General features: G+C 51.3%; 1 protein-coding gene across 4 annotated transcripts in view; it reads right to left on the reverse strand.

Annotated features, from left to right (window-relative positions):
• Positions 1-20,919, reverse strand: part of SMURF1 (SMAD specific E3 ubiquitin protein ligase 1) — a 92,290-nt gene that overhangs the window by 3,175 nt on the left and 68,196 nt on the right. Inside the window, exons 4-18 of one of the 4 annotated variants that reach the window (XM_088832858.1) lie at positions 20,189-20,322; positions 19,969-20,034; positions 18,457-18,532; positions 16,796-17,037; positions 15,977-16,061; positions 15,310-15,387; positions 14,210-14,356; positions 12,997-13,195; positions 11,529-11,632; positions 7,496-7,610; positions 5,980-6,158; positions 4,754-4,891; positions 3,956-4,076; positions 2,850-3,051; positions 1,251-1,335 (exon numbers count right to left, since the gene is read on the reverse strand). In XM_088832858.1, coding sequence (XP_088688984.1) covers positions 1,251-1,335; positions 2,850-3,051; positions 3,956-4,076; positions 4,754-4,891; positions 5,980-6,158; positions 7,496-7,610; positions 11,529-11,632; positions 12,997-13,195; positions 14,210-14,356; positions 15,310-15,387; positions 15,977-16,061; positions 16,796-17,037; positions 18,457-18,532; positions 19,969-20,034; positions 20,189-20,322 — 1,971 coding nt within the window. The remainder of the gene's footprint in view (positions 1-1,250; positions 1,336-2,849; positions 3,052-3,955; positions 4,077-4,753; positions 4,892-5,979; positions 6,159-7,495; positions 7,611-11,528; positions 11,633-12,996; positions 13,196-14,209; positions 14,357-15,309; positions 15,388-15,976; positions 16,062-16,795; positions 17,038-18,456; positions 18,533-19,968; positions 20,035-20,188; positions 20,323-20,919) is intronic. The other 3 variants (XM_055410290.2, XM_055410289.2, XM_055410291.2) reach the window with 3 other exon arrangements.

Here is a 20,919-nt window from a genome sequence, read left to right on the forward strand (position 1 = left end):
TCAGACCAGGAACACATTTGCAGAGCATCATGGTCAAAACACTACTATCAGTTCACTGCCCAAGCATCAAATCCTCTAGGACTTGATCCAAGACCACAGTGGGGCAGTCCGGAGTATTTCCGGCAGAAACAGATTGTCTCAGAACCAACAAGACGTCAGACCCCTGATGGGATTAGATGAACGGGCCAGCATTTCCTCAGGGATGTTCATTCCCAAAGCTGTGTCCAAAAGCCCTAAGAAGCTATTACCTCATAATGAATCAAAAACTACAGAATTCTGACTGAGAGGACACACAGAGGCCTCTTGAATTACTAGGGGCTAAGCCACTTTGGCCACCTCATGCGACGAGTTGACTCACTGGAAAAGAGTCTGATGCTGGGAGGGATTGGGGGTGGGAGGAGACGGGGACGACAGAGAATGAGATGGCTGGATGGCATCACCGACTCAATGGACATGAGTTTGAGTGAACCCTGGGAGTTGGTGATGGACAGGGAGGCCTGGCGTGCTGTGATTCATGGGGTCGCAAAGAGTCGGACACGACTGAGCGACTGAACTGAACTGAACTGAAGCCATTAAGGACAGTTTCTGAAGAGAAGTCAGGCTACAGGGTGTGGAGTCTTTTCAGGGGTCCTTGACCCCCAAGGACATAAGCCTTCTGGGGGTGGGGGAAGTGGCCCTGGAGATTGACCCCGCTGGACACAGACCCTGTATCCTCACGTGGGCCGGGGGGCTGTCCTCTGTCTCACAGACATGGAGACCCACCCACTTGGATGTCATGGCCAGCGTGGGAACCCCCAGCCCCAGTTCCCAACCAGGAACCTCCCCCGACGTCACCATGTATCCCAGCAGCATCTGGAACCAATTCTGGTCAACAGGAGGGACACTCCAGACGTGGTTCACAAGGTTGAGTGAGTGACTAGATTTTAACCCACAAAGGAAATAACCCCACTACAGCTATTGTCTAAGTGAAGACTGAGGGAGGAGACATTTTTCAGTACACAAGGCACGTCTGTCACAGGCAGAATTCCAAGAAGGAAGAGACCAGCAACTCCAAACTGAAAGCTGCAGTGCTCCCCCCTGACAGCACCTGTGTGGGCACGTACAGGGACACACGCAGCAGGAGCCAGGGGAGCAGCTCTGAGGTCAACCACGTCTCAGGACTTAACTGCGCTCCTGAAAGAGCCTCGTGCTGACCCTGACGTGTGGGCTGTCCCGCAGACGCACTCCTGGGGTGGGGCGCCGGTCCTTACCAGGTGTGGGCCTTGGGCAGGTTGTCCGTGTTGGCATCGATCAGGTGGATGGTGAAGAGCCGGGGCCCTGCGGCGCCTGTAGAGCCTTACGAGACAACAGTCTAGTTAACACGCTTCAGAGGTGGGGCCCGGGCGCCCTGCCACCACCCAGGGCCCCATGCCCGTCCTGCCAGACGGTGTCGTGGTTCATGTAACCCCAGGAGCTCTGTGCAGTCTCGGGATATGCACACGATGGGCACGGAGTGACTAACATCAGACATTCTAGAAAATTCACGGGCGCAGGAAGAGTAAAGATCGAGCTCTCCTCTCACAGCCAACCATGATTCTGCGCCAGGGCAGGTGTCTGAAAGCAGAATCCTTAAGTCACCAGAAATTCGTTTTAAAAAAATAACCCAGGAATGTCGCAAGCAAAGCCCCTGCTGGCAGCAGATGGCAGCGTCACAAGAAAAGCAGGTTCTGGAGTCAGGAAACCTCCTGTGCAGAGGCCGGGGGGAGGAAGACAGACACGAATGCCAGGACCAAAGCCCCAGGACAGGAGGGAACTTCTCAGTCCAGGAGGGCCTCAGGCTAAGGACGAGGCTACAGGGAACGTGCGTGTGAAACCTGCCCGCTCTCATGTGAAGTCCATTTACTAAGTTTCACCAGTCCATTCTAAAGGAGATCAATCCTGGGTGTTCATTGGAAGGACTGATGCTAAAGCTGAAACTCTAATACTTTGGCCACCTCATGCGACAAGTTGACTCACTGGAAAAGACTCTGATGCTGGGAAAGGTTGGGGGCGGGAGGAGAAGGGGACGATAGAGAATGAGATGGCTGGATGGCATCACTGACTCTGTGGACATGAGTTTGGGTGAATTTTGGGAGTTGGTGATGGACAGGGAGGCCTGGCGTGCTGTGATTCATGGGGTCGCGGGGAGTCGGACACGACTGAGCGACCGAACTGAACTGAAGATACTAATATTCTCAACCTTACTTCTGCCAGGGTTATCAAGTGACAAAACCCCCAGATTTACCATCAGAGCGCGGGAGAGGCCCTTCCCGGGTGGAGGCGCCGACCACGAGCCCTGCGGCCCCTCCTGAGCTCAGCCACGTTACCATGCACGGCCGCCCCCGGCCCCCTTCCCGGGGACCCAGTCCGAGCCAAAAGGGACGCCCGGGAGGACGGGTCCTCACTGGACAAGGCAGCCAACAAGGCGGGCCTCGGATGAGAGGACTGAGGGCCCAGCCCACACAGCATGCTGTGCGCTCGGGAGACTCAGAAGTTAACCCAAGTGCGCTTTTAAAGCTGCTTTCCTCCCCCAAAGCCATCTGTTCTGTTGGGCCAGAAGACCCCACCCCCTACTCCAGCCTTGCTGGCGGGGGCGTTCCTGGTCCAGCCCCACGGGGACACCAGGCCGACCAGCATCTGCCGCTGCGGGCCCACAGGCTGAGACAGCCCGAGCAGGCCGTGGGGAGGACTCGGGTGGCTGACACAGGTTCCTACTGTTTACAGATGTTTCTTTCGCCCTGGGAGCAGCAGTGGGGAGAGAAGAGGTCTCTGGCCGAGCGACACTGTGACGTCCCAGGCCCCCCACCCAGCCCGGCCACCACTGCAGTCACCTTGCAGTGCCTTGAAGCCCTGGAGGGGGACCCGCGTGGAGCCTGTCACGAACTGCAGCAGCCGGGCCCGCCGCTCCTCATCAAAGGTCTCCACTGCCTGCCAGAACCACCGGACCACATTGCTGTCAGCCCCGCAGTGCTTCAGCCGCGTGTTGGACTTCCAGTCGTCCAGGTCGATCTTGTCCAGGCCGCCAATGATCAGCTGCGGGGCGTGAAGGTGGGTCACTTCCCAGACACACAACGTGACGGGCTGCCCAGGCTCCCAGGCCGTGGAGAGACCGACCAACCACGCCCCAGTCAACCGGGCGATGTTCAGACAAGGGGACACCACCCGCAACACACACACAGCCGGCCCAAGGCTCCCATCTGTGTCTGCACCTCCAGGCTGGCTGCCACCCCCAGGGCGCGGGGGCAGCCGCTGACCTGACATTTCCCCACAACTGAACACGCGCGTGTGTGCGCTGAGGAGCCAGAAAGGCCGCACAGGGCCACCTGTCCAGCGGGGCCACCTCCCAGGACCTCTCAGGGACACTTGGGGACGTGTGGGATGTAAAGTGTGACTCCCCCCGCCGCGGGGTCACGCGCACTCCAGCACACCAGGGCAGAAGGTTGGGCACACTTTGAAAGGCCCGAGCTACTTGGCGCCAGAGGTGGACAAGATGTGAGTGTATGGCTGTGTCCCGTGAAGATGGACAAGAAAGGACAGTAACACCCCGTCCTGGGCCTGATAACAGCCGGAATCAAAGTCGAGCAGCTGGCTGGGACGGGAGCAGCTGATTAGTCACATCCTCAGTGGAAGGTGACCCCTCGGGAGGAGGCACTGGGGAAGCTCTACACTGGAGGTCTGTAAGTCGGGGGAAGCCGCGGAACACCTTGACTGATACCCCACGGGTGAGCTGGACTCCCTGCCAGCACATGGACACCAGGCCTCCTCAGCCCTGCTCAGGGCTCCCCAACGCCCCTGTCCCCCAACCCTGTCTCTTCTCCTGCAGCCACGGTGACCCCCACGCCTGTGGGGACCGTGCAGCCTCGCCTGCAGCCTGGCCAGGAGGCAGGGACCACCCCGCACACAACAGCCCCTCGCACCCCAGCCCCGCACAGCCCACCTCCAGCTCCTTCTGGTCAAAAGGCTTCAGTAAGTGTTGAGGGATGAGCTCGTTAAACCCCTTCTGAAGAGCCAGGAACTGGGCCTCGATTCCCCTCATGAACCTCCAATTTACATACAACCTAAGAGGAAAAGTCACACGTTGGAAGCAGTAGCACAGTGGTTCCTTCCTCGGTTAGTCGGGTCTGACATCAGCTAAGCCCTGCCCGCCCGGCCTGCTGACAGGGAGGAACGCCCGCTGCTGGTGGGTGACCAGCCTAAGACTCAGAGGAAAGGAAGTCAGCCCTTCCCTTAGACGTGCTGATTCTCTGCTTGAAATCATTCAGATCTGACCTGACCTGTTAGGGATGCCATAATTGAAAAAAAAAGAAAGAAAATAAAATATAGGACCCTGAGAACGACACCACCACACTTGTCTGAATACCCATGGAGTCGCTGGTCAGCTTTTGCCTTCAGAGCGGGGCGGACAGGCCGGAGGGAAGATGCCCTGAGACTGAGCTCAGGATGCTTCCAGGCTCCTCCTCCCCCCCTGTGGTCACCACCGTCACCCCCAGAACCGCTTGCTCCCTCGCCAGTCCCCCCTTGGGCTCTGGGGTCACGAATCCCCCTTTAACAGGTCAGCCCTCCACTCAGAGCTCCCACCGCTGACGCCACCGCTTTCTGGAAGTCTCTGCTGTGACTCCGGTCCAAGTACGGGAAGGGAGGCTCACACAGCAGAGGAGCCTTGACCATCTCAACGTGACCGCTGCCCGCAGTCCCAGGGCGACCCCCGCCCCGGGTGCCCCAGAACACTGCCTACCGGACATATTCCTTCTTATTCTCCTCTGTGACGGGGACATTCCTGCCGTTGGGTTTCAGTTCGTGCTGAAGAATCCGCCCGAAAGCGTTGTGCTCCACGCAGAACGTGTGGTCGAGCACGGGGGTGATGTCGTTCTCTCTGGGGGGGAGCACAGAGGCGGGGTCAGGGCAGCCAGACCGCCATGAGGCAGCTCTCCTGCAGGCAGAGGCCTGGCTCCCCTCTCGATTGAGAGGAGGGCGATGGCAGGGACGCTGCTGGGACTTCAGGACACGGCGCCCGAGTCTCCGAGCAGACAGGAGGGAAGCATGATGGGGAAACAGAGTCAGGGGCAGCCACACCAAGAAGATATCACCGCCCTGCCTCCAGGCAGCCTTTCCAAGGGCTTCAGTGCAGAGAAGTCCTTGAAAGTTAGAACTGGCTCCTTTGTCCGCTGTGTCTCTGGAAACACAGTGGGGGTGGTTCTCCACAAGGTGCAGGCCTGACCCCCACACCCCCCAGCCTTAGCAGCTGGGACACAGGGAAGGAGGTGGGCAGCATGCAGGACACAATCACGAGCTGGACCTCCCATTCCTGTGAAATCAGCCCATTCATGAGGACCCCCAACACCCACAGTGACCGTGTAGCCGTGCCTGTTGCTTTTAAGAGTTTTAGGATAATCTTATAACAAAGGCGACTGAATATCAGGACTTTTTTGACATCTTTCTGGTCCCTTTAGGGGCTTCCCTGGTGGCTCAGCTGGTAAAGAATCCGCCTGCAATGCAGGAGGCCTGGGTTCAATCCCTGGATTGGGAAGGTCCCCTGGAGAAGGGAAAGGCTACCCTATCCAGTATTCTGGCCTGGAGAATTCCATGGCCTATACAGCCCATGGGGTCGCAGAGAGTCAGATACGACTGAGCAACTTTCACTTCACTTGGTCCCTCTGGAGACCAAAAGACACCTCAGAGTGTTAAAAAAACAAACCACCAGGCCTGGGGATTAACAGCCACAATCGTAACCGTAATTCAAGGAAACAACAAAAGAAGCTAGTCCACGCAGAGAAGCTAGTCAAACAGTATATGAGACAGTAAGTCAACTAAATATTGTTGTCAGGTCGACTTTTGTTTCTGGTGGTTTGTTTCTCTTCTCCAGTTTCACACCCGTGGTGCTCGTGTGCGCACACACACAAGGATCTGGTGCACCCCAAGACGACAATGGCTGACTCTTCAGTCCCCTGAGTCGGTACTTACAGAATCCACACCAAGCTCTTATGGAGTTCAGGGTCCACCGATTCCAAATCGGAAAGCTGGATGGGTTTCCCCAGTAGCTGCTTGTAGAAAGGAACCGTGAAACCCCCATTGATGTAGTGTCCATGGAACACAGCCAGACCCATGATCCGACCCACAAAATGGAAGTAAGACAAGTGGTCCTGCAGGGGGCAGCAGAGAACACCAAGTGTTAGGGAGCTGCTGGGTGGGTGGACAGGTGTCTGTTTCCAGGCTTCTCGGGAGACCTGTCCCACAGGCAGGAAGCTGAACCAGTGACTCACAGGCTGCGCTCAGGACCCACCCGATCAAAGGTCACATGAGAGCAGGACTCTGGAGAGGTCATCTGAATGACAGTTCACGTGCCATTGGTTCAAATACCTTCTCAAAACTGCTATTTGTGGGGCCCAGTGCAAAATGAAAATGCAGAACCCCTTATTCAGAAATGGAGAATTTCAACATGATGAAGGCAGAGAGTCAACTGCGAGCTGCCCCTTCTCAGCGCAGTGCCTGGTGCTGGCACGAGTCAGCTGGCCCACCCAGGAGGCCGCCGGCCTCTCCTCCCAGCGCGCCACGAGCAAATAAAGGCGAAAGGCAGCCCCCCTCTCCCTCCGCCATCCCTCCCCCATCCCACAGGAAAGCAGAAGAGAGAAACCCGGAGGAGGAGCTGAGCAGGGGACACAGCCCCAAACCCGCGCTGTTGCGGGTTAGAATTATAATTAGTGTCCACACTGTGAAAGTCGCACTGACTGCCCCTCAGAGCCGTGTGCACAGTGGGGACCACAGGCCGTGGCCCCGCAGCAGAGCCCCCCGCGGGCCCCCCTGGGCCACATTCTGCTGCTATCTCCTCATTACTATGACGAGCAGCTAAGAGTATCAGCACGCTGGCCAAAGAGGCCGGTTACATGAGGGAATATTCCAGTTCTGGCTGGGAGGGGGATGGACCTCGTACCCCGCTTCTCAGAATGACACCATCAACAAATACAGCCATCAAGCCAGAGTCCCCTCAAATGGCAATAAAGTGCTTTGAGTCCATCCGTTCCGTTCCGTTCAGTCGCTCAGTCGTGTCCGACTCTTTGCGACCCCGTGGACTGTAGCCTACCAGGCTTCTCCGTCCATGGGATTCTCCAGGCAAGAATACTGGAGTGGGTTACCATTTCCTTCTCCAGGGGATCTTCCCGACCCAGGGATCAAACCCAGGTCTCCCGCATTGGAGGCAGACGCTTTAACCTCTGAGCCACCAGGGAAGCCCCTTTGAGTCCATGAGCAGCTCAATTTCACTCCTGTCGTCCTTGCAGCGATCTGCTCAGGGGTCCCAGGCACTGAAGCTAAGGGGTGGAAACATCCATCCTAATCCAGCTGCCACTCTGCCTATCCATGGTTTACCTGCCACAGACCTTGAGTAGGTCTACAATGAATAAACCAAGAATTGAGGTTGAAACTGGAAAGCCACTTAAATTATCCAACTAAATTTCTGACCTCCTTATTCATTAATACTTACAGGGTTGATTGAAGAATCTGGGTTGATTTGCAACATGTAAATGTTGTCTGTGGAGTACTGGAAGAGTCCATAGTACGGATTCAACATTTCATGGCACAGTAAATAAAGCCACTCCCTAGAAACCACAAAAACAAGAAGACAGGTTAAAACCCCCTAGTTTTAGATCTTAACCACAGGACTGACAGACTCTGCCCTACGAAGCCAAACTGGTAAGGCTGCAGGGCTCCGAGAAAAGGCAATTGGTACAGACTGGGCAAATAGGCTTCAAGAAGGAAGCAACTGCTTCTAGTGGTACCAGAAAATCAAAACTTCAGCAACTCCGAAGTTGAGAACTATCTCTGGTTGCCAGGAATCATCACCAGCTTAGAGGCATGGCGTCTGTCAGCCTGCCTGTGCCCCAACGATGGTTTTCTCTGCTACTTTGTAGAGATAAAATCTCAGGTGATGATGGGACTTCCCTGGTGGTCCAATGGCTAAGAATCCGCACTCCCGATGCAGGGGCCCAGGTTCAATCCCTGGTCAGGTAACTATATCCCACAGGGCGAAACTAAGAGTTCACACGCCACAATGAAAGATCAAAGATCCCATGTGCAGAAACCAAGACCCACACAGTCAAATAAATATTTTAATTTTTAAAAGCCCCAAATTAAAACCAAACAAAAAAAGCACCCTAAACAGAAAATGTGACTCAATTGCTGTGGTCAGGTTTGGTAAACCCAGGTATGCAGTCTTATACAAACACTTGTGTGACCTTGTCTTCTTTCTACTCAAAACTTCTTTAAATGGACGAATCTTAAGTTCTAAAATTTCTTACTCTTTCAAATAGAAAACACAGAATTGAGAAAATATGGAAGGGTAAGCGCAAATGCAGATAATCTGTCAGAGAAGCTTGTGAAAACACCCGCAAAACAATCACACCGACACAAAGTGACGTCTCGAACTCCACCAGGAGGGAACCGTCAGAGATGAGCCGCCGAGTCTTAGGAGCCTCTTTATTAGGAAGGCAGGGTTTCCCAACTCTGGTGCTTTGTTCAGCCCCAAGTTTCAGAGTTTGGATTTACAAAGAATTATTTTCATAAACACCAAGGACCTGCAACTGTCCAGACAGGAAGTGATTAAAATACAAGCAAACATTCTGACTGAGCTGTGGACGAGGTATAGCACACGAGAAAAGCTCTAGAGGTGGCCCAGGAAGAGCTATCCCCAGAGTCAGGAGAGAGGAAGGAAAAGGTCCAGCGCCAGAGGCAGGGGAGAGAAGCAGACACACACGCATGCGTAACACACATGCAACTGACATCTCAGCCCACCATGACAGGTATGGACTGTTCAGACGCGGGGAAGACTCAAGAGCTGAAGCAACGGGCGATCAGACTAGTGGCAGAAAAGCAGGGCTTCTCAGCTCTTTCCCCTGCAGCACCGTGTTCGTCAAGGCAGCCACACCAAGACTCATCTCCACCCGGAAGATGTGATAACCATGGAGAACACTAGAGAAAGCAAACTCCTTCCAAATCAGACTCCATCCAGCTGTTCACATGCTCGCCCAGGGACCATAACCCCAGCTATGCACGGAACAATGTAAAGTGAAACCATTCAAAATACTGACTCTTGAGACATCCTGAGACTAGAAAGACAAAGGCAGAGAAGAGAGAATGGAAGTAGTCTGATATGAATTTAGGACAAACATGAACAAGGAAACAGAAGAGTCTCCCTGAAGAGAGGGACGGAAAGCCTAAGGCCCTTGTCTTGTTGGGAACAGGATTCATGTTTTCAGGGCAAACATAAGTTACATTTGCCAGAAGAAAGATGCTTTCTAGAATCAATATGGAGAAGATCAAGGAAGAAACCTGGGACAATCTGGAAAGAAAAAGCACTTCCCGGGGAGAGGCAGTCGCAGTGTGAACACGTGGTCAGGAAGGCCTGGGCTCATCCTGTATCCCAGATGGAGGGGCAGGAGGGGAGAGAGGTGGACGCGATGGGAAGAGGCTGGAGGAACGATTCTGTTCCCGGCCCCATTTACTTACTTTTGGTGGCTGGAAAAGATCCCAACTTCACCCAGAGACGCAGTGAGACCCCCATATCACTTCTCAGAACCTAATTTGCTGGTGCTGACTGCCGCAGGGCTGAGAATCTGCTTGTGTATTCTAAACTGTGAGGGTGGAAGGCTCTCCTGTCCCCTGACCCCCAAGATGGGACCACTGTCACACACGACCGCACGTTAACGAGGCCACTTGCAGCACCTACCAGAGTTGAGGTTTGCAGTGACTGGTGATTCTCTGACTCGTAACCCTGTCAGAGAGGGGACTCCTTCACGGGATGGGATGCTTCAGAACAGGTGCTGCCGGTGAGTGAGTGCAGCAAGCAAAAAGAGGAGCAAGAAAGTGAGGAGGGGCGGGGGAGCGAGCAGGGTGGTGGACACGGACAAGGAGGCCTTGAAGACAGGAGTGGGGAGGAAGGCAGGAAAAAGGCATAGCATCTATGGATGATGGCTGTTCCTGGACGGAGACAAATAGCACAGAAGTGACGAAAGCCAGACTGTCATCAGACAGTGACCCTGGGTGCAGGGAGACAGTAGAGCAAAGTTCTGATTGAAAATGATTTTCTTTCTAGAAGTCTATAAGAAGCCAAGCTATCAAAATGAAGATTATAAGACATTTTCAGACCTAAGATCTTGGAAAATTGACCCCCCACATACCCTTTCTAAGAAAGCTACTTGAGGATATACTCCAATAACACAAGGGAGTAAGCCAAGGAAGACGTAGCCATGGGACCCACACAACAATGGCTCCAACCCAAGAAATCAGTGATGTCCCGTGAAGACAACTGTTCAGAAGGTCTAAAGAAACAACTGTCAGGGTGGACAGGGTCTCCACAAGAGAAAATGGGGAAGGGGGGGAATCGGCAAAAGGTGATGTTTAATGGAGCAACAAAGACAAGACCGGGTTTAAAAGAAGAAAAAGAAGAAGAAATTCTTAGAAAAATTAAAATTTGTTCCAAAGGATACAATAAATGATAGAATACCACTTAATCCCTCAGTGAACAATATTTACAGTCACAATAATATAAAACAATGTATTGACTTTCAACTCTCACAAATAATGCACCAGCACAGGAGACTGACTTAATTTTGGTTACAGAACAAAATGTAAATCTTTGGCCTTGACACTATTAAAGTTATACTACAGATAATGGAATGTAAGAGGTAAGATGTGGAAGGAAGGGAAAGTCAGGAGCATTAATATCCAAGAGAGGCCAAGAGACAGTGTCTCAAAAAAATAATGGCGGAAACACATCATGTACAGTTACAAAGACAATGACAGAAGAACTAAAAATACTGCTGTTACAAACCTGGGAAGAACTAAACGTGATCCTCACCACAGCCATGACCTAATCTATGTGCCTACAAACACACATCACAGGATCAGTAGATAACAAATGAACATGATCAAGTTCATGATCTAGATGATTGGTTCTATTAAAAGAAATAGTTAAAAGAGCCAAAGAACTGTTGTCTCAAAGGTGAAAAGAGGGAAGATAGGAAACATAACATAATCATGAAAAACTATTACCTTTAAAATCATTTGCATGAATTATTTTGACCCAAACCTCACTTTACAAAACCCCTCTGACACAAAGGCAATGTACATGCCTTCCTCCCACCCCTGAAAGTCCTCTATGACAAAAGCCAGGCTGCCCCCACATTAACTTCCGGTTCAGAAGTTCCTGAACTGGAAGTTCAGTGAGTGTACTGTCTTCCCAGGCCAGATGGAGAAGGGAGTAAGGTTGAAAGTTTAATTCAAACTTTTTAAGAAGTGAAGTGATGACTGGGTCAAGAGCTGGGTCTCGATGGGTCATGGCGAGATGCTAGCAAGCACACACTTTTAGGAATTGTTTTCCTAAGAACGCTCTCTGATGGCTAGACCCGAGTTCTGACTGCCCCGAGACTGGCACCAGGAAGGGGCAGAGGGCTGATTGGCAAATATCTGCTCATAGGCGCGCCGACATCCACGCAGAAGTGGGGACACGAGCTTCTCACCTTGCCACCCCGCCATAGTCCAAGCCTTCTTCTCCTCGGAATTTCACCATGAGTCGCTTTTTCAAGTCTTTCGGTCGCATCTTCATTATCTGGCGATAAGACTCCTACACATCAAAATTACAGTTTCAGAGAGAAGAAATTGTCTTATTTTGAAAGTTATAACATGATGAAAGGTTATTTATAATGGAGCCCGACTATAAATAAGATCCGAGCTTATTTTTAAGAATTCCGATCTGAGTCCTGTCTGGTTCCTGTTCAGGATGTTAATTTTTGGCTCACTGCTCCTTCTTCACCTTTCTCCCACCATCACTCCCTCAGAAACAACAAAGCTCATGGCAGCTGACACTGAACCCAAGGACACACACATGTACCCTCAGCACAATCACGACTGAAGGATTAAACGTCCTCTCTAGGCTTGATTTTCTCCACACAAATGAATTCCAGTGTGTCCTACAAGTTTATACGCCTTAGCCAAATGCAGACCTCATAAGAGAGTAAAGTAACGAGAGAAACAGTAAAAGAATTCTGAGCCTGGTTTTACATCTGAAGTCAAAAATCACATTTTCCTACTGAGTCAAAACGCCAAGGAGGCTTTCAGTGGAACGTTAAGCAGCTTATCAGACAGAAAACACCTCAGAGTCGCCTCTGGAGCAGAACCAGCTCGGTGTCTGTAGGCGTTTTCAGTGAAAAGCACTGAAGAACATTTTCTTCCTTTAAATTTAATGGGATTCAAAAGCGACCATCCCAAGAGGCGAGGGGATGTTGAGTGGAAAAGATCTGGCCGCAGCATGTCCACGATTCAGCTTCCCCCTACCCTGAAAGCCGTTTAAGACACTCCGTGGGCAAAACTGGGCACTTGAGCTGCTCCACTCGTGAGGGCCCAGGCACTTTGGAGAAGGCGCTGAGTGACCCCCTGGCTGCTGTGGGCCGGGAAAGCCTGCGCCTCAGCAAGGCTTCCACAGAGGCCCACACGTGGCTGAGCCTCTACTGACAATGGTGGTCCCGAGAAAAGGGCCCTGCCTGCCAGAGGCCCCTATTTAGGGAGCCCGATGCCACAGGGCAGCTGGACAGAGGTCAGCACACCACCCAGAGCCAGAAGGGAGAGGGAGGCCTGGCTCCTCCAGGGAGGCAGTGCCCTACAGGGAGGTGGCGGGCCAGGCCCCGCGCAGGGATGCTCGGTTCTGAGGATGCCATGCTGACGGCAGGAAATACCATCCGTACAATGCAGGTGCGGGATTTACAGAACCACTTAGTACTGGTTCTGTACAGATCACTAGATCTTCACTCAGAAGTCATCGATTTTTAAACCTTGACCACAGGAGGAAATACTGATCCCTCTCTTGCCTGGGGCTTCAGCCCTGATAAACCCCTGCATTTCACCCCCGACACACCAGATAGGAAGCAGAACTCACTGACCACTGACAGGGGAAAGAGTCCGCCTGACGGCCAGCTGCCCCGAACCCCGTACCTCAAATATCTCCTCTCGGGACACCTCAATGCGGCAGTGGCCAGCCTGGGGCTGCTGCAGGGAGAGCTCGTGTCTGAGGACCTTCAGTTTCTGGACCAGATCTCTCTCGTACCTCTGGGCAGGCAGCTCCTCGTCCTCCACGGAGCCCTCGCTGGGTGGCGGTGGTGGCTGGCTGGGCTCCTTCAGTTGGCACTGGTGACTTCAGGAGAACAGAAGCGCTGAGGTCACCCCAAGGGCAGCGGCCAGTGATGTCCCCCCCACACACCAAGGGACAGAGAAGAGAGGTCAGGACACCCTCCGTCAAGAGTGCTTCCCCGGTGACACAACTCTGTACACAGATACACGAAAACCGGGGTGGCCACCCTCAGACCATCCTTTTCATCAGATGTTACCGGAAACCCCAATGAACGTTCTGGCCGACTCAACAGATGCCCAGGATATAACAAAGGAGACCCCATCTCCGTATCTCATGCAGCGTCACTGCCATGAATAAACGCATATCTGCGAGGCTGGCCGACTGCGCTCTCAGCGGGCCACGGGGCTGAGAATTAAATGGAGGTGACTGGAACATTGAAAGCAGAGGACTGTGGAGGAGGTGACACGCCAAGAGCAAACTAGGGAAATGTGGCGGGGAGCGCTCCTCTTCCTCTTATCCACGGCTCCAGGTCTGCTCACTGGAAGCAGAAGTCCGGGGACAGAGGAAGCCCAGGACCCGCTATCTGTTCTGCTCCAGTTTTGCTGACTTACGTCAGCTCTCAGTGACAAGCACCCCCGGGCTCTCATGCTTGAGGACACACGTCCTTTATCCTGGGACGTGGAGTGTGGGATCCAAGGTCATCCCCAGATCCAAGTCCCCCGGGAATGACGGTCCGGGGAGCCAAGCGGCGCTCTGGACCAGCCCTTCCCCACAGTGGTGAGCAAGCCCCAAGGAAAACCTCACTCCGCTGCTTCCCACTCAGATATGCGTGTGGAAGCTCTCAGAATGAAGCTGCGCCAGCTCGGGGGTTTGATTTAGGCTGCAACTCAGTTACAGGCTGGCTGTGACAGGCCTTCAGGACTGCACCCAGCTGGCTTGAGAGTTTAAAACACACGACTGTCCACTCAGTAATCATCATCTTTTGCTCACGCTTACTCTCTGCTAACCAACAGTGCAGTCGATAGGTGAAGGGCAATGTCGGTAGAAACCATGGCACTGTAACGGTAAGAGTCTTACGTCATGATGTGGTGTAACCGTGGGTCTGTAAACTGGGTTGTCCGGTTATTATGATCTACAAAATATATTCTCCCGGAAACTGTGCTGCGGACTTCCCAACCGGGCGGCAGTGGTCCAAGTTCATCACAGTTCACGCTGTTAAGGTCTCTACCAGAAAGGAAGACACAGAGCGGTTTGTCCACCTGAGCGTGGAGGCCTGAGACGAAAACTTCAGTGAGAGAAGCAGGGCGCCCCCTTATCCAGGGGCGACGAGGGCCAACCAAGCGGCTGCTTACACCAAACACCCACCGAGGCCCGGCCTCTGTGCTACAAGTGGCAGCGAAACCCCACGGGTAAAATCGCAACCCTCAGAGCCCGAGGTCACGACAGGGAGCGCGGTCTGCCCGGGAATACCATTCCTTCCACCGAAGAGGACCAGAACACTGCATCCATAAGATGCAGTGGAAAACCCCGATCAAACTTCGGGCCAGCCCAATAGTAAGGGGAAGCTGAATGCCGCGAGAAGGCCTCTCTGGGTTCACAAGTTAATGAGATGCTCAAGGTCAGAAGGGTCTCTCTGTGGGAAAGCTCCCAGAAAACACTTTTCTCCAGCAGACAGGGGTATAGAAACATGCACTGGAAATCTTCCCATTCAAGAGGGCTGCGCCAGGATGAGGCCGACTCATTTTTGAGTCACTTTTGTTAATAAGCAAGTAGCTCTAAGTCTAACCTCTTGATTAATTATTTCAACCCAATCCACAGTCACCTGGGAGCAAGCATTACTGACCAAGATGCTTTTCCAATGAGCACAAAAGCCTGACCTTCCTTCCCGAGAGTACCAAGGAGATAGCTCATTCATCTACAGGTAATACTTCCATTCTAATTATAGACACTGAATTGTAAGTTCAACATAGATTTGGAAAATCAAAGGCAAGAAGCTTGTTCTCAGATGAAACAAATTATGAATAAAAAGGAAATGAGCATTACTAAAAATGTTATTAGGTAGTAATGCTATTCGGAAACCAAAAAAAAATTTCTAAGAAAAATAAAGAAAGCAGAGCAAAGAGAAAAAAGAAACTTAACTCCATTACAGGTAGGGCAGGGGCAGGGATCTCTCTGACCTGGGCTCAGATGTATGGCCTTGTAGAAGGAATTCGTATAGAAAAGCTTCATCTCCCCCAGGAATGGTCCCCAAGGGACTGAGGCAATAGGGATGGTAAAGTAGAAGAGAAAAAGGGTGATAGCGTCTTTATATTTCCTGTTTAACTTTTTATTATGGAGAATTTCAAGCATATAAAAAAAAGAGAGACCACAGTGAATAACCAGCTTCAACCAACCAGCTCATCACCAACCTGCTTCCAGGGCTCACCATTCACTCCCCCACTCCAATTATTTAAAGCATCAGGTCAGATATCAGATCATCTTATTCAGAATATTTTTAGTTTAAAATGAGAGCAACCACATCTTGAAGGTTTTTCGAGTAAGTGCATTTGATTTCATCTAAGGGTGAGGGTCTTTTCCAGTTATGGAACCTGACTCCAAGACCCAGGATCACTCTCTAAACTTTAGTCTAAAGGACCCAATTGTGTTAAAGCAGCTGCTGACCAGCTTGGGGGAGGGGGAAGCAGAGCTGGGACTACCCCCCCGCCCCGAGAGCCTGAGTCAGAACCTCCGACAGCCACCCTCTAAGCCTACATCTCCACACCCTGAGGGCTGTATCACCCACAGTCAGGGGGTCCAGGCAGTGCTGGAATATGGCCTTGCCAGTGAGCCACTCAGGAAACCTACCTGGGTATCCTGGGGTCGTGCCACGTGCTGACTCCCGTCTGCGTGTGCAGGAAGTACACCTGGCCCTGTACCGTGGTTCTCTGCTCTGCGTGACACAGTGGGGACATGGTCAGTGACATTCACTCCAAGGAGTCAGTCCCGTAAGTTCGGAGGCCCCGCTTCCTTCCCACAGTCTTTCAAAGGACCGAGAGAAGGGTGAAGGGCAGGGGTGAACTTGGGCCTGGCTTGCTGGGGTCAGTGTGTGGACAGATCTTACTTCTCCTGTTCCCACCTGGAGAGGTGGCCACACACCTCAACGTGCCACCTTGGGACTCATCCTGCCTCTACCCCTGTCCCCTGCAACAGCTCATACTTCCAGTCTCATCTCCCCATCTATGTGGATCCTCCAACATGGATCTACATGGATCCTCCTTCATTTAGGTGCTTCCTCTGTGGTTGTCAAAAGATACTGTTTTATCTTTCGTGATAGTGGTACGTCTTATCACTCCTACCCAAGGCCGTCCTTCCCACGTTCAAATCCCAGGGCGCTACAAAGAGCCTCATCCAGACCCCGCCCCACTCCTCTTGGCTCTCTTTGACATTCCTTTGCCTGAATTCTTCGCACAATTGCTATCCTAGAAGCTTGGAGCAACTGCGGGTACATTAAGGAGCAGGATTTATCAGCCATCTCGGGTTACTTTTCTTTACACTGACACCCGCCATGGGGCAGAGCTCTGCAAACATCAGTGGTTCTGGCAGGTACGTGTCACCAGGAAAGGTCTGAAACCGGAGAGGGCCACGTGGCCGACCGCACTGGGAATGGCGGCTGCGCGCCCTCACCGTAGCCTTCGGGCAGCTCCGGCGACTGGTGGCCATGAGGTCGGTTCTGTGGCGTCTGGAGCGACCCTCGCACCTCAGGGTTTCGCAGTCGCTGGGCCTGAAGTCTTTGGTCTTGACTCGGGGATTCCACAAACCTGCAGTTGCCCCCGCCAGCAGCGGCCCCGGGGCCATCCGTGTACGGGGCTGGCTCCTCCATGAAGCAGCTGAGGGGCCTTCCGGGCCCGGAGTCCTCATACACGGTTCTGGAAGGGGGAGAGCACAGCCCAGGTGACGACACCCGCCGAAGACAGGGATGCGCCCCAGTTCACGCCATGCTCTCACAGCCGTTTATTCCGCTTCTCTTAGACAGTACAGAATGTCCCCTTAGTTTCATAAAGTTCGTCCTGTCCTTTTTCACTGGGAAGTCAAACTTGTTCACGAGGAATCAGTGGCCTAAGGGTGCCATGTGTTAAGTGCCACTGAGGCCAAGGTAGGATTTCAAACTTGGGGATAGCTGAATGGGTGGAAAACACCAACCTTGAACTATAAGAAGTTCAGAAAAGGAGATTTCACTTTTCTTGACTTGGAATCAAATTCAAACATTCCATTTGCCTTGTCATTTTATAATAGAACTCCTGGTTACATCAAATATTGCAATGACTTTAAAAGTGACTTTTAACATAAATCCTCATCCCCTGAACAACTGTGAAGACAATTTACCTTAATAGGCTATTTTCCCTTTTAAGCAAGTACTTTTGAAAAATGTTTTACGCTGGAAAATTTCAGAGACACACAAGGTGAGGGACTACTTCCATGAACGCCCTGGACTCTTCACCCACCTCCGATACCATCCCGTGGCCACTCTTCCCCCATCCACTGGATTATTCGGAAAACAATCCCCACATTTTACCATCTCATCCTTAGATATTTCAGCACATATCTCTGAAAAATAGGCCTTTTACCATTAGCATGATCCCAAAAATGGGTCATTATAATGCCAGTCAGTATTCAAATTTCTCCAGTCCTCTATCTCATTAATCAGGATCCAAATAGATCCACACACTGCATCTAGTAGGTGGGTCTCTTAAATCCTGTTTATTAAATTTACAGGTTCTCTTCCTTCCTTTTTATTCCCTTATTCTCCTTGCAGTGTATTTGCTGAGGACACTGGCTTAGGTCTGCTACACTCTACAGGGAGCCCCACTTCTGGGTGGGGTTTGTTATCATCCCTGGGGCTGGGCAGCCCATTCCCATCCCTGGGGCCTCCGAGATCTATGTTCATGTCAGGATCTTTCCTGATGGTGGCAACAACTATTAATGGCATTAAGAGTTAAGTCATTGGGGATCAAAAAGTCATGATAGGGACCAATAAGAGCTCTTGACAGTTTTGGGGGTTTGGTTTTTTATAACTTATTCTTTCTGTATCGTCATGAACTCCACGGATTGATCTGTTGCAGTTATCATTCTTGACCAATGCTCTCAGGCCAGCGGGAACCTCTGTAAACTGGACCCTGAGTCTTTGGGGCACGACCCTACTAGTCTCAACAGCTTCCTTTACAGACAAGGAAAATGGATCGCAGTTTTATTCCAAAGTCCCTCCCTGCACCTCAGGTATTCAACGCAGTGAGAAGGTGAGAGGGTTGTTGTCCCGCAGCGCGCGCCAGCGGCCCAGGGGTACGCACCCTTCGCTCTCCAGCAGGCCTCTGCAGTCCACCACGGACCCGCCAGCGCCGATCCTGTCTCGTGTCTGTAAACTGACTGAAAAGAAAAGGACATCTTGCGTTAAAATCCAGGGATATTTTACACAACTGCAATATAGTGAGCCACTACAGATGCATAACTTCCATACGACATGACTGTAAGCAGTGAGGCGACTGTCTCTGCACTTGCGTGACTCACGCCTGCGCTGTCAAGTATGAGACATTTCCCGCAGTGGCTGCACACCACGCGGACCCTTCCCATGGACGTGGAACAGAAGGCGGTGCCGTGTTTTCCACGCTCTCCATGAAAATAACACCATATTCACTGTTTCCAAGTGATCTTGTTTTTTAAAAAGATTCTGATTTGCGCTGGGTAAGGACACAGAGAGCACCGTCTGTCTGCACGGTCTAGACACAGCTATGGATCTCCTCTCTGTCCCTAATGCAACCAGCAAAGACACTGATGAAGCTGCTTCCAGGTCCTGGTTTTTCCCCCGCATGTCTCTCCACAAACAAAAGAAGACATCACAGACAGGCAGTGAGTGAGAACTCTGTCATCAGGAGAGTCCGCAGGACGGATACTCACTGTTCATTTATCCTGGGCCAGATCTACATAGCTGACCCATTGGAAAAGACCCTGATGCTGGGAAAGATTGAGGGCAGGAGAAGAAGGGGGCGACAGAGGATGGATGGTGGGAGGGCATCACCGACTCAACGGACACGAGTTTGAGCAAACTCTGGAAGATAGTGACGGACAAGGAAGCCTGGCGTGCTGCAGTCCTTGAAGTCGCAGAGTCAGACACAACTCAGCAACTGAACAACAACAAGTTCTACATACGACAAGACCTAAAAGATTTGGGGTCATAAGTCATTCTGTGTGCTACTGAAATACTATGTTGTTTTTTTTTTTATTCCCTGCAATGCAGGGTCAATATATGAGTTACTCTGAAATGCTAATAAGAATGGGATGGATAACAGGATGAACTGCTTAACCGACAAATTAACTGCCAGCAGAATATGTCTAGTCAACACTTTGTAACATTAGCATGTTTTGTTTCTTCATTCTAAGTAAGTTAATATTCTGTAAAATCATAAGACATGGAAGTCTTCAGAAACCCCGTTGCCTTCTACATATATAATGGTCTTCCTGTACTATGTCTCAGCTCGTGCATGTGTGGCCACCATGTTTATCATCTGTGCTTGGATACCAGGACAAATGTGAGGACTAAAATTACATCAAAAATTACAAGCCTACATCTTTTTGTACCTTAGTCACTTTAACTCCACCTTGAACGCCTAAATGAAGGGAATCGGATAAAATAACAAAAACCACCCAAGATGAAACATTTTAGTGCTGGAGAGATGGCCCCCAAATGTGGCTTATCCTTCATGGATGTCACCATGGGTCAGTGGCTTTGTGTGTTTTCTCAGTGATGAACAGCTGGATGTTAAGTTCTGTAAAAGTTATCTCTTTAGAGATGAGAAAGTTCTTACCCACTATTTGGCCACGAACTGCATCAGTATCTGAGGGGTTTAGTTTGCACAGATCCAAACGCTGGTCTGCAAACAAACAATTCAAAACTTAACCTGGGGAATGGGAACTAGGGAGGAGGGCAGGAATTCTGTATTCAGCATTCAAAAATAATAGTAAACAAAATGATGGCTCATAAGCCTTCCTCAGTGCATAAGAGGCAGACAAGCGTTGGGTTCTTACAGCCAGTATCTTTTAATCTGCTGATGGCGTTGGAGAGCAGCCGCACACACCCCAGGAAGCCGGCTCCCTGCTTCTTGTGAATCTTCTTGTGGTTCCACACGCTGATGGTTATAGAATCCGTTTTTCCAACATATCTGAAACCAAAGTACAAATTCATCTTTAATTGCATTTCTATATTACAACAGCCCATTGAGATTCTATCTGACTGACTTAGTCCAGAAGAATTCTCTGAAAATAACGTTGGCTCTATCTCCACAAGTACAGGCACTTGATGACTGCCTGGCTACCAACTTCAATGGGTGGCAAAAGGGCTACAGCTGATTATGTGAGAAGCACATGGAGATAACTACATGCTGATGATAATCTTATAACAGGGATTTACTAGATCTTCATAGTCGCAAAGATAATGGCAGGATTCATAAGCTCCCACCAATTAGGCTTCATAGAGAATAACCAGTCTGCAACAAAAGACTCCTTACAAACCCTCCATCCACCCAAAGCACACGAAAGAGCAGAGCTTGGACAGGAAACCCCCTTCCTCTCAGGGCAGGTCAGCCACGAGGGGGCTTCCAGGACTTGGACTGACAACTGCTTTCCAGACCACCTCTGGTGCCACAGTGTAATTGAAAATGGGCCTCAGGAACCAGCTACTAAAAACCCCCTCAAACCCAGCACAATCTATGGTAGTAAAACAAACCAGTAGTCATTCAGCGTTACCTGACAAAAATTTC

Source organism: Moschus berezovskii, chromosome 27 (assembly GCF_049115385.1).
Source record: "Moschus berezovskii isolate FMDL1 chromosome 27, NW_MosBer_1.0, whole genome shotgun sequence".
Classification (NCBI taxonomy): Eukaryota; Metazoa; Chordata; class Mammalia; order Artiodactyla; family Moschidae; genus Moschus; species Moschus berezovskii.